The sequence below is a fragment of the Bos javanicus genome, chromosome 21 (genome assembly GCF_032452875.1).
Source record: "Bos javanicus breed banteng chromosome 21, ARS-OSU_banteng_1.0, whole genome shotgun sequence".
NCBI lineage: Eukaryota > Metazoa > Chordata > Mammalia > Artiodactyla > Bovidae > Bos > Bos javanicus.
Genome location: NC_083888.1, coordinates 19,693,108 through 19,706,985, shown reverse-complemented (window position 1 = coordinate 19,706,985; position 13,878 = coordinate 19,693,108). Strand labels below are relative to the sequence as shown.

The 13,878-nt window shown below is 50.6% G+C and overlaps 1 protein-coding gene across 1 annotated transcript; it reads left to right on the top strand.

The window, feature by feature from the left end:
• The first annotated feature begins 8,050 nt into the window (after positions 1–8,050).
• LOC133234730 (myeloid-associated differentiation marker-like) lies at positions 8,051–9,224 on the top strand. Its single transcript, XM_061395620.1, has one exon. It carries the CDS (start codon positions 8,295–8,297, stop codon positions 9,222–9,224), a length of 930 nt encoding a protein of 309 aa, XP_061251604.1. The 5' UTR covers positions 8,051–8,294.
• Positions 9,225–13,878: the final 4,654 nt, after the last annotated feature.

Below are 13,878 nucleotides of genomic sequence, written 5' to 3'. Positions count from 1 at the left end.
GTTTATAGGGCTTTGGAGGTGATACTTTAAAGTTTGTGCTTCATCCCAAGGCAGCAAAGAGAAGCCTTCAAAGTTATCTAAGTTTGAGTTCAGCACAAGCAGACATTGAGGGAAAGAATGGAAATAGAGGAAGCAGCTAGAAGCTAATGGCAGGAGTGCAGGTGAGGGGATGGAAGGATCACAGGTGCGACTTTGTTCAAGGCTGCCTTTCACCAGGCCCGCTCTGTGCCTGGCCCCTCACATCATCATCTCTGACCCTCACACTAACTTGGGAGAGTTAATTATTATCCCCAGTCTACACATCAGGAACTCAGCAGGGCTAGAGCTCAGGACCTCCCAGCCTGGGAACCACTGAGCAGGGCCTGTCAGGTCCAGTCTCTGCCCACCAGGTCCTCCCTTCCTTAGGCTGCACCTCAGGCCGGGCTCCTGGGGCTTCCAAACAGCAGGGGAGCCCCAGCCATGGTCACTGTCTTCCAGCCTTTCCTTCCCTTAGAGGGCAGATGCTAGTCACATAGAAAGAGTTCTTATTACAAATCCACCCCTCTTTTCTGTAGACTCCAGTGACTCCCGGTGCAGTTAGACTGACCCACTAGGAATGCCAGCTCCTCCTCAGCCTGAGCTCCTCCTGCCGAAGGAGGGTCCTGGGTGGGGGTCCGTCAAGTGGAAAAACTCCAGCCTCCACTGAGGACCCCAGGGGTGAAGAGCTGGGATTGGCTGGCAGGGTGGTGTCTACACCCCTGTCCCTCTATCTCAGCCCTAAACCCTGGGGATAGGAGGACATCAAGAGGTGAAGATGCTCAGTCTTGAGTGAGGGACCAGCTCAGGGCCCTAAACAGGATCCCAACAAGCGTCCCTGGGGCTCCAGCACCTGGGAACAGAGGGCAGTGGTTTTTCACAACACCAGCATCTGGGCTGATTGGCACCTGCCAAGTGTAACTGACCCTGCACTGAGCCAGAAGCAGAAAGCTGGATTAGAGATTTGAAAGCTCTTCCTCTGGGAATCCTAGTTCCTCTCCTTCCAAGAAAGCCTGAAACCCTGGAAGGAACCTGGGCTGAGAGGCAGGAATCCTGGGGTCGCCTTTCACACCAGGCTGCAACACTGCCCCAGGCCTCTCCCAACCTCAGCTCATTGGCTAAGAGAGGGCATCTAGATATGGAGCTGCCCCCTAACCAAGTTGGAGATCCAGCCCCTCACGCCTCCTGCCAGTGTCCCTCATGCTAGTTCTCCATGCAAGTCAGCCTAGGAGAGAGATGGTTCAAGGTCTCCACCTGGTGGCCGCTCCACAACCAGCACACAGCCGCCTCCAGCAGAGACCTCTGAGAAGTCAAGCTGCACCTCCCTGCTCTCTCACACTGGTTCCCAGGTGTCATAGCTGGGAATGGGAAAACTGTCATTATAAAGCTGTCTGAATGAAAAGCACTGGCATTGCTGTCAGATGGGCCTGGATTTGAAATCCTTGGGTTTTTAACCTTACCTCCTCCCTGCAGGGGGCTATTTGGGACATGTCCTACAGGGCTGTGTCCACTCTCTGCATGAACATGCAGCCCAGGGAGATGGCAAGGCGAGGCTGGACCAGTGACAGGAGTCGCCCTGGAGGTGCTCAGCTCTTAGACCAGGGGTTCATCCGTGGCTGCACATCACGGTTGCCTGATATGTACAGTGATCTCAAAGTGTGGTCCTCGAACCAGCAGCAGAACATCAACAGGAAGTTACTGGGAATGCAGATTCCTGGGTTCCACCCCAGACCTGCTGAGTCAGAAACTCTGGGATGGGGCCCAGCAGCCCCCCAGGTGATGCTGATCCTGGTCCAGTATGAGAACGCAGTGCTCAGGTACCAGAGTTCTGAGAAAGCTCCACAGGGTATTCCAGGGTGTTAGGCATCGAAACATATGTGAAGGTCAACAGGGGCCACCGCACCCCCACTCGTCTGCCTCACTCCCCATCCCCAGGGATTCTGGTTCCTTGGAGCTGAAGAAGGACCTAGGCGCAGATCTAAATAGCAACATGCAGCTGATCCTAATTTGAGTCACTGCTCTGGTATGGACACTTCCATACATATACTATGCATGCTCTTCCTTTAGAGGCCAGGCCCTGCAGCACAGGACAGCTGCTCTCTGCTAGGTCAGTGGACTGTGCAGAGAATAATCACCAGATATTGACGTTTAGTGGTAGCTTGAGCTATGACACGCATGGTGCTCAATGGTTTGCGTGTAACATCTCAGAACAGCCCAGTGAATTGTTAGAATTCTCTGCTTTACAGACAGAAAAACTGAAGCACAGAGAGGTTAAGTAACTCACCTTTGTCGCACAGCTACTAAAGGACAGAATCAGAATTCCAACCTAGTTCTCTCAGACTCCAGAGTCCACCACCTCTGCTTCCTCATTTTACAAACAAGAGCAGGAATGAGGTGCTGAAGGTCACCAGCGGGGGCACCCATCCCTTCTGCTGTACCTTTGCCTGGAAGCTCCCCAGTGCTGGGGCAGCAACTTCAAGATGTGACAAATGGCACTCTGAGCTGGGTGTCACCCTCAGGAAATTATGCCTCCCTCCTGGGCATAGATGGAGTTGGAAAAGGAAAGTGAGGTGGAGTATTAATTAAGTCACAAGGATTTCATCCTGGAATCACAGGATTCAGGATGTTAAGAAATTTGACACTTGCCCCTGTCCCAGTTCAACTGTTCCTTGCCCTCTCAATGCTGGGTGGTGTCCACTGACACCCAGAGAGAAGAAAGAAAAAGAGGAGGATCTTAAGGAGTAGAGAAAATATAGGTCCATTTTACCACTAAAAATGCATTTTACAAAAGCAATAAAGATTTTTTCCTGAAGAGATGAAGGGCTTGGGGAGGGGTTGATACCACTAGGAGGGCAGCCCTCACTGCTCTCAATCCTCCTGGAGAAGCAGTAGAGCTCCATGGCTGCCCTGGCATCCTCCACCGAGTTGTGTCCCAGCACGCTGTCCTGCAGACACAGGACAGAGAGGGGACTGGGACTGAATTCAGACGCCATGGAACTCGGGCCTTCCCTGCTCACTTCCTGAGTCCAGGGCTGAAGTGGGTCAGGGGTGAGTCTCCCAGGCCCCTGAGACCCTGGACTCGGCAGGTGTCTGGAGCAGGCCTTGTTTCACCCATGAGCCCGGGGCCCAGGCAGGCCCAGGCAAGGAATCCAGGTCCTGAGGCCAGGTGTGCCCTCCAGGGGCTCCCATCGGCTGGGTGGGGGTGGGGTGCTGCAGGCTTGGCCTCAGACCCAGGGGGGCTGGAGCAATTCCTACAGGAGCCCAGGGACCAGGGAACGGGGACAGAGATGTTTCTAGAGTGCTCCTTGCTCAGCATGTTGAGAACAGGGCTCTTCATTGAGGCCAGGAGCTGACACTCTGTCCTGGGTCCCTGGTGCCACAAGCCCTGCAGAGGGGCCCAAACTCAGGCCCATCTCCCTCCTCCTGAACATTCTTGCTCCCAGACAAGCTGTCCCCCATCCCTCAGACTGGAGTTGGGTTCTCATCTCCCTGGCCCCCATCTCCTGCCTCCTCCACTAAGACACACCCTTCACCCTCCACTCAGACCTGGTGTCCTGCTTGTTTCCTGCCCTCCATCCCTGCTCAGGACACCTGCTCTCCCTCTGTGGACACACCCCACTGATGTGCTGATGGTCAGGTCACAGGCCACCCTCCTTTCAATAAAGAGTTTCTCAAGGACGGACCGCACCTTGCTCACCCGGATCCTCAGTATTTGTCCAGCTGGGTATAGAGCAGGTGCTTCATAAACATCTGCTGACCCTGAGTCGACACAGCTTCTAGCATCCAGCCTGCTCTCTGAGCCTTTCTGCCCCAGTGAGCTCCCAGGTCCCAGCCCCCAGCACATGCCTGCCTCCACCTGGGGCTTTTGTGGGTCTGTTCTGCCTGCAAGTTTGAGCTCAGGGTCTCTCACTTTTGCAACCTCGTCATGGGGCCAATTTCCTGAGTGAAAATCCCAGAGGCTTCTCTGTAAGTGAATGTTAGTCCCCTGGTTACATCTCAACAGTGGTTTCCTACTGAGTCTTAAATGCTTCATGAGGTGCCCAATGCTGTGAATGTTTGTCCCTGCCAGACTCTGTATCTCTTTCTGTGAATCTCTGTCTCTCCCTCTCATAAACGTTGCTCAGTCATCTCTGCCTCTGGGAGGATCTAGCTTCGTGCTCCTTCTAAGAATCTAATGCCTGGTAGTCTGAGGTGGAGCTGAGGCAGTGATGCTAGCACTAGAGAGTGGCTGCCACTGTCTCCCATAACCCCCAGATAGAGCTGTGTAGTTGCAGGAAAATAAGCTCAGGACTCCCACTGATTCTGCATTATGGTGAGCTGTAAAATCATTTCATATTTCATTATATATCACGGTGTAATAGTAAGAGAAGCCAAGTGCACAATAAATGTAATGCACTTGAATCATCCCCAAACCATTCCCCATACCCCCTTCCAGGGAAAAATCGTCTTCCATGAAACAGATCCCTGGTGCCAAAGAGTTTGGGGACCACTGCTCCAGAGGACTGGGTTGTCTGTTTGGAGACCTCTGGCATTTGTGCGGGAACTACAATGGGGAGTGCTGAGTATGAGTCCAGGACTGTGATCACCCACACCTGAGGGAAATGTGGAACAGGAGCCACCTGACTTACTCCTCCAAGGCTGGCTTTCAACCCTGAGCCCTGATGTCCTGGGATGGGTTCTAGGAGGTCTACAAGAGCCCTGCAACTGAATGCAACATCTGAGGGTACCTGCATGTGTATTTCTAGGATAGTCATATTCTCAACAACTAGAGGAACAATAGAGTGGGAAAGACTAAAGATCTCTCCGAGAAAATTAGAGATACCAAGGGAACATTTCATGCAAAGATGAGCTCGATAAAGGACAGAAATGGTATGGACCTAACAGAAGCAGAAGATATTAAGAAGAGGTGGCAAGAATACACAGAAGAACTATACAAAAAGATCTTCATGACCCAGATAACCATGATGGGCACTCACCTTGAGCCAGACATTGTGGAATGCAAAGTCAAGTGTGCCTTAGGAAGCATTGCTGCTGCTGCTGCTGCTGCTGCTGCTGCTGCTGCTAAGTCGCTTCAGTCTTGTCCGACTCTGTGTGACCCCATAGACAGCAGCCCACCAGGCTCGGCCGTCCCTGGGATTCTCCAGGCAAGAACACTGGAGTGGGTTGCCATTTCCTTCTCCAATGCATGAAAGTGAAAAGTGAAGTCGCTCAGTTGTGTCTGACTCTTAGCGACATCATGGACTACAGCCTACCAGGCCCCTCTGTCCACGGGATTTTCCAGGCAAGAGTACTGGAGCGGGGTGCCATTGCCTTCTCCAGGAAGCATTACTATGAACAAAGCTAGTGGAGGTGATGAAATTCCAGCTGAGGTATTTCAAATCCTAAAAGATGATGCTGTAAAATTGCTGCACGCAGTGTGGCAGCAAATTTGGAAAACTTAGCAGTGGCCACAGGACTGGAAAAGAGCAGTTTTCATTCCAGTATCAAAGAAGGGCAATGCCAGAAAGTGTTCAAACTACAGTACCATTGTGCTCAATTCACATGCTAGCAAGGTTATGCTCAAAATCCTCCAGTCTAGGTTTCAGCAATATGTGAACCGAGAACTTCCAGATGTACAGCTGGTTTAGAAAAGGCAGAAGAATCAGAGATCAAATTGCCAACATCTGTTGGATCATAGAAAAAGCAAGGGAATTCTAAAAAAATCTACTTCTGCTTCACTGACTCGAGAAAGTCTTTGACTGTGTGGATCACTATAAACTGTGGAAAATTCTTAAAGAAATGGGAATATCAGACCACCTTATCTGTCTCCTGAGAAATTTGTTTACATATCAAGAAGCAAAAAAGCAGACATTGAACAACTGACTGGTTCAAAATAGGGAAAGGAGTACCGTCAAGGCTGTATATTGTCAGCCAGCTTATTTAACTTGTATGCAAAGTTGTTGTTGTTGTTCAATCACTCAGTGGTATCCGACTCTTTGTGACCCCTTGGACTGCAGCATGCCAGGCTTCCCTGTCCTTCACTATCTCCCAGAGTTTGCTCAAAGTCATGTCTATTGAGTCAGTGATGCCAACCAACCATCTTATCCTCTGTTGCCCTCTTCTCCTCCTGCCCTCAATCCTTCCCAGAATCAGGGTCTTTTACAATGAGTTGTCTCTTTGTATCAGGTGATCAAAGTATTGTAGCTTCAGCTTCAGCGTCAGTCCTTCCAATGAATATTCAGGGTTGATTTCCTTTGGATTGACTGGCTTGATCTCCTTGCTGTCCAAGGGAATCTCAAGAGTCTTCTCAACACCACAGTTTGAAAGCATCAATTCTTCAACACTCAACCTTCTTTATGGAACTCTCTCTTCAGTTCCTGGAGGTTGATGAGGACAAACTGGGGTACAGAAGGCACGACACCCCAGCCTTCCTCACCTCAGTGCCCCTCCCCAACCTCGGCAGTGCCCACTGGGAGGCCCACAGGCTCCAGGGCTCCACTTACAGCTGGGGCTCAAGGAGCTTTGTGAGTCCAGGGAGGTTCTCAGGTTTGCTCTGTTTCTCTTTCCAGCCTCAGCTTGTCCCAGGGTTTATTATCAGCAAAGGTGACAAGGCCCCTGATGGCAGGAGGCTGGCTGGGGCTCAGGGTGCTGGCCCTTCAGCCCTGGAGACCTCTCAGCAAATAGTCCTTAGGAAACAGGGCAGCGGTCCCTGAGGAGGGGGCGGGCTGGGAGGGGCCTCACTCTCCCAAGACTGGACCCTGGAGGAGCCAGGCTGGCGGGACTGTCTTGGGCAGGTGACCTGGGCAATTCCATGGTCTCCAGGGTCCCTACCACTCTGTCAGCCCTGAAACCCCTTCAGGCCCCTGTTCTCCTGTCTCAGTTCCAGCCCAGGCCCCTCCTCCATGGGAAGGTTGGCTCCATGCCTGCATCCCTTCTGGGTCAGAAGACCCCGAATGGGCTGCCTCAGGGCCCCTGGGACCCTGGGATCCCCCCAGTCATATCCACTCTGCCCCCCGGCCCCCACCCCAGTCCTGGATGCATCCTCAGGGCTGGCCCCTCCCACGGGTCCTGCAGGGGCCTCCTCTCTCAGCTCCTGCCCTTAAAAGGATTAGATTTGCACGTGGATGGCTGCTTTGGAGCTTAAAAAGCTGGCATTTTAACATTTCGTTCCTTGGTTCCTCCATGATGCTCCACCTTGGAATCATGCTAGGTTGGGGTCCCCTGACCCAATGCAAAAGAGTCACATGTGAAAGCAAAATTGGGGAAGGGAGTCACAATAGTCCCTACTTCCCATTTCATCCTGTCCCCATGGCCTTGCTCTCACTCCATGGCTCCTCCCTGTTCACTTCTGAAGCTGCCCTCCTCCGGGTGGGGCTGTGTACCCTCACATGGCAGCATCTTCTAGTGATGGCTGCAGGGAGGAGAGGCCAGGATTCATGTATTTTCAGGTTGCTGTGGAAGGAGGCTTTGGCCCTGAAGGTGTGTTCTAGGCTTTGGTCCTAGGTTCCACCTGAGGGGATTTCTGCCATGCGCACTGTAGAGCAAAGAGTTCATGCCCACGGCTTTGGCATATTTATCTGGGGTTCCAACTTCATGGTCATGCCACCTTAGGGAAGGACTTAATTCCCCTACCTTAGTTTTCTCATCTGTAAAATGGGGTTAGTCAAAAGGACACTCCATAGTCCCTTTTCTGAAACCCTTGGGTCAGATATTCTCTAGAATTCAGAACTTTCAGCTCCATACAGGTGACATAGTACATCTACTCTACATGACATCACACCCCACTGGGGTCTCAAAGCACCTTGTAATCATACACATTAGTGTTTTGGCAGCTGAACTTTTGAACAGTCACACTGAGTAAAATAAAAAAAGATCATAATTTGTCTCATGTCTCTTTGGGTCAAATTTTGTTACCAAACAATTTTGAGAGACTTGAAGGGTTGGGATTAAAGATAAGGACCATCTGTCTCTGTGTCTCCATAGATAATGGCACATATAGAGACCCAGAATGTTCGTGGTTTGAGGCTAGACCACACCCAGCTGTGAGGCTTTGGATAAGACAAGTCTCCTGACAAGGCCAAGGGTGATGGGTGGGGGGAACCATTCTGGAGCAGCTGTGCTGTTACCTGATTGTCTGAGGCCATTGGTTCCATTTCCACAGATGCTGAGCCTCAGCCGTCACAGAGCCCGGAGCTGTTTGTCGGCGTCTGATCCTCTGGATCTGGATCTTTCTTTGGTGCGTCCTCAGTGAAGACCACTGCCAGACCAGTGACTGTGACTTGCCAGACATTCATAACACCATGCTCACCAGGGCGACACTGCCATACCAGCGCTACGTGAACAGAGTGTTCTGGTTCCTCCGCGTGCCGCAGCTCTTGTCCACCTGCGTGGCATTCTCCTTGGTGGCTGACATGGGCATTTTGAGAGGGGACATAGGTAACTGGTTCATGTCCTTCTGGTGCATCTGTTTCATTGTGACCCTATTCATAGTCATAATTGAGTTAAACGATCTCCAGCCTTGCTTTCCTTTCTACTGGTACAACTTTCCCGTCACCTTCGCCTGCTACGCCGCCCTCATCTGCCTCTCAGCCTCCATCATCTGCTCCGTCACCTACGTCCAGTTCCTGCCTTATGGCCCTGAGTGGGACCGGGCCATCGCTGCCACTGCATTCTCCTGCATCGCGTCAGTGCTTTATGCCATAGAAATGGCAGGCATGTGGAACTTCTACAAGCTCAAGGAGATCCCCTGCTACCTGCACACCGTGCCCAGCCTGCTGAACGTGCCGGAGACCTTCGTTGCTGGTGTCATCTTTGCCTTCCTCAGCAACACCTCCCTATACCTGCACCAGCCGGCCCTGGTGTGGTGCGTGGCTGTGTACACGATCTGCTTCATCTCAGAAGCAGTAACCATCCTGTTGAATCTGGGCAAATGGGAGGACAGGCTGCCCATCCCCTTCCCCATTTGCCAACTTGTGCTCACCGTGTTCTCTGTCCTCCTCTACATCAGTGCTCTTGTCCTCTGGCCGCTCTACCAGTTCTATGAGGAGTTGGGCGGGCTGCCCCAGCGGTCCAGCGATGTAAGCTGCGTTGATGGCCTCATGTGCACCTGGGACCAGTGCCTGGCTGTGGCCGTCCTGACAGCCATCAACTTGCTGGTTTACGTGGCTGAGCTGGGGTACTGGGCCCACCAGGTCTCTATCAAGACTGAGGACCAGCCTGGAGACTCCTGATCCTCTGCTCACAGGAGGTATCCTCACTGAGCTCTGACGTCCTCTGATGCCCTCTCCCTGGCTCCCTCTCTCCCTCCTCACATCCTTCCCCATGGATCTCACTCTCTTTTCTGTTCCTTTTCTCCTTCTGCGATGTCTCCTTCCTGTCTTGTGTGGTTGCCCACATTCTCTTTTGCTTCTCTCATTTTTTCTACATTTTCTGCTTTTTGGCCCTTTTCTGGTTTTCTTGCCTCCTGTGTCCTGACCACCTCTCCCCAATTTCCTTCTTCTGATCCATCAGGACCTGAGACTCCTTCCTTCTCTGCCCACCGCCCCCTCCCGCCTCCTAAGGTGCGGACTCCACAGCACACAACCCTCTGTGCAGCTGTTCACACCCTGGGCCTCCAGAGGGGCCTCATTGCCAAAGCGTGTCTGTCCCGCTGGGGGTAATAGTTGGTGTGTTTATGGGGGGTGTATGAGTGTTGGGGGTAGGTAGGTCCTCATTTCTGTTAGTGGAGGGGGCTGTACAATGCACTTCCCCTTTAAGTTAAATAAAATCTCTAGAGGTCAATAATGTCAGTGGGCAGGAAATTTGAAGCAGAGACCTTAGATTGAGACCCAACCTGTTGCACAACCCCACCAGAGATTGACTGGAGAATTTTCCCAGGCTTACTAATTATCTGCTGCCTAGAGGGTGTCTTAACAGAAGTGTCTTAACCAGTTCAGCTCCTCTCTGGGCAAACTAAAAAGGATCTAGGAAAAAACCACAAGGTCTTGCAGACACCTGTCTGCAGTGTTGGTGAGGGACGGTGATGCAGCCCTCCTGCCTCCGTGATCAAAGCAGTAGGTCCTGTCTCTGCAGGGAGAAGAGCATGGTCCTGCCAGCCTTAAAGGGGATGTGAGCTTGCTATTCTTTTTTCCTATTCTTTTCTTTTTTCTGATCAAGACAGCAAAAATTAGTAGGTGACCCTATTTGTAAAGGGGAAAGTTTCTTTTCAAATTTTCTTCAGTGGGCAGTTTGAGGGGGTAGCATTTGACAGCATTGACAATGCTGATGTCATTGTCATAGAACTGCATGGCTTGAGTGTGTGGTGCACACACATATGCTGAAGCATAATGTGGTCTATGTAAATACATATAGTTTAGAAAAACTCCACAGAGCTTTTCGTGTCCATCATTGTCTCTGCTCAATCACATTGTCTCTTTCTCAATCACAGAGAAAGACTTGTACCCCCTCCCACATTTATAGTCTCTTTTTCAATTTCAATATAAAGATGAAGGAAAACAAAGAAAAACTTCCACAAAATCCAAATATTCCAATTGCCCCAAATTTGCCTAGGGCTCAGAAGGATCCTATCCAATTTCCACCCTCACCCAAACCTGGGTTTCATGGAGCCCCTTCCACTGATGCCCCACCTACACCTGGACGAGACCCTGGGTCACAGGTGGCCCAGCCTGGGACACAAGAGGTTAGGCCCACCCCAGTGCCGGCTTCCTGTGCCTGAACCCTTAAAGGGGCCAGGAAAGCACCTGGACGCCTCTCTTTAAGGGTGTGTGTCTGTGTGCAGGCTCAGTGGGTGTTTGTGTGTCTCTGTGTGTACCTGTATATGTGCCCATGGGTTCCACTGCACTGAGGCCAGTAGCAGTTTGTTTACAGGAACTGGTGACTGGGAAGGCACCGAAAGGCCTCTTCCTCTCTTCCTCTCAAATGCAAAGCCTCAGAGCCCAGCATCCTGGTGTCACCAGGCCCAGAGGGGCCCGGCAAGCAGAGCTGTGGGAGAGGGGCGGGGAAGGACCCCCGCTGCTGCCCCTCAGTCCTGTGCTGGGAGGAAGCCTGGGATCTTCACCCACAGGCAGGTGCGGTGGAGGGGGAGGGCTCCCAGGAGGCAGTTTCCATGGCCGGTAAAACTTAAGAAGCAATGAAAAAGACTTGCTATTTTAAGACAAGACAAGAAAAATTTAAACATAAATATTTTCTCTGCCCATTTGAACCTTCTCCCTCCCCTCTGGTGTGCATTGTGTATTTGCATTGTGTATAAAACCTACCTTCACAAGGACAGAAACACCTGCTCCACCATAAAGATCAATATTTCTGTTCTGGGCCCAGCCATGTAACTCCTTAGAAAATACTACTGCTTACAAATGACCTTATTAATGTCACTACTTTATTACTTCTATTCTTCCTGTTTGACAAGATTCTTGTTTCTTGCTTTCACCATGTGTTATTGAGCCCCTGAAAAAACTAATGATTAACTGACTTGAAACGATTAACCTGATGTATATATAATTCTAAGATCACTGATTGTAATAGTGTGACTCCAGATATGGGAAGAAGCAACAGGAGGGAATCATTTCCTGGAGCTGACAGACTAGTAAGACAGTTGGTCCAGAGGATTTTGGCTACTGTTACAAAGACTAGACGAGTAATTGCTTGCTGAGTAGCCTATCAATGAAATCTTTACCTGACCAGGGAATGAGCATTCCTAGCATCCTGGGGCAAATTGGTCAAAAACACCTCCTAAACTTTAGCTGAAATAAGACAGAAACAAATGGAGAATATTGAGTAGTAAAAAATGTTGCCCACCACTGGGTTCTACAAGAATCAAGTCATTAACCACTGCAGTCACTGTCCTATCCTGAAAGTAATCTACCCTGAAATGAATTCAGGGTGGAAATCAGGAAGAAGCACTTTATGTTGTAGCAAAACTGGCAGAACTGGTCCTCAGATAGACATTTTTAGGAGAAATTTTTATGAACCCAGTTTCTTGCATCTTCCCATACTTAGAAAAGCACTAAATCCTTAACTCTGCTATCTGACCCTTTTAAAGAACAATTACTTGGCTAAGATATATGCTTGGTTGCATGTACTCTTCTCCAAATCACACACATATTGTCTCCAACCCTTAACTCTTCAGCACAGTTCTCACAGCTTTCTGAAAGACTGTCTCCCTGGTTATAATTTTTTGTTGACTTGAGTAAAACTTTTCACTTCTTTTTGAGTTGACAACTGATAATTTTTTTTTTTTTACTGATATGAGCATGTATGCATTTATCTCTTGCAAGTTCAGTGCAAGAACTCTCATTTTCTTATATTTTCATGAATCAGACGAAACACAAACTCCCTCCCAGAGAGGGAGGTGATGAGGTTGGAGAGGTAGAAAATGGTCTCAGCTTGCAAAGCTTTGGAGGTGACATTTTAAAAGTTTGTGTTTCATCTAAAGGCAACAAAGAGAACCCACCAGAGTTATTTCAGTTTGCATTCAGCACAAGCAGACATTGAGGAAAAGAATGGAAATAGACAAAGCAGCTAGAAGCTAATGGCAGGAGTGCAGGTGAGGGGATGGATGGTTCTCAGGTTCATCTTTGTTCAAGGCTGCCTTTCACCAGGACCCCTCTGTCCCTGGCCCCTCACATCATTGTCTATGACCTTCACACCAGCCTTAGGAGAGTTATATAATCTCCAGTCTACAGATGAGGAACTAGAACCTCAACAGGGCTAGAGCTCAGGACCTCCCAGCCCTGGAATCACTGAGCAGGGCCTGGTTTCCAGTCTCTGCCCACCAGGTCCTGTCCTTCCTGTGGCTGCACCTCAGGCCAGGTTCCTGGGGCTTCCAAACAGCAGGGGAGCCCCAGCCATGGTCTCTGTCATCCAGCCTTTCTTTCACTTAGAGGACAGATGCTAGTCACATAGAGAGAATTCTTATTACAAAGCCACCCTTCCTTTCTGTAGACTCCAGTGAGTCCCGGTGCAGTGGGACTGAACCACTAGGCTTGCCAGCTCCCCTTTAGCCTGAGCTCTTTAGACAGAGGATCCTGGGTGAGGGAGGTCCGTCAAGTGGAACAACTCTAGCCTCCACTGAGGACCCCGTGGATGAGAAGCTGGGACTGACTGGCAGGGTGGTCTCTGCACCCCTGTCCTTCTAGTGAAAGTGAATCGCTCAGTCGTGTCTGACTCTTTGTGACCCCGTGGACTATACAGTCCATGGAATTCTCTTTGACCAAAATACTGGAGTAGGTATAGCCTTTCCCTTCTCCAGGGGATCTTACCAACCCAGGGATCGAACCCAGGTCTCCCACATTGCAGGCAGATTCTTTACCAGCTGAGCCACAAGGGAAGCCCAAGAATACTACAGTGGGTAGCTTATCCCTTTTCCAGCAGATCTTCCCAACCCAGGAATCAAACTGGGGTCTCCTGCATTGCAGGCAGATTCTTTATCAATTGAGCTATCAGGGAAGCCCCCTGTCTCTCTATCCCAGCCCTAAACCCTGGGGATAGGTGGACATGAAGAGGTGAAGACACTCAATCTTGACCGAGGGACCAGCTCAGGGCCCTAAACAAGATCCTGATAAGCATCCCTGGAGCTCCAGGACCTGGGAACAGAGGGCGGCGGTTCTTCACAGACACGAGCAGCTGGGCTGAAAGGCACCTGCCAAGGGTAACTGACCCTGCACTGAGCCAGAAGCAGGAGGTAGGGTTAGAAATTTGAAAGCTCTTCCTCTGGGAATCCTGGTTCCACTCCTTCCAAGAAAGCCTAAAACCCTAGAAGAAACCCCGGCTGAGAGGCAGGAATCCTGGGGTCACCTTCCACACCAGGCTGCAACACTGCCCCAGGCCTCTCCCAACCTCAGCTCGTTGGCTGAGAGAGGGCATCTAGAAGTCCCTGGAGTTGCCCCC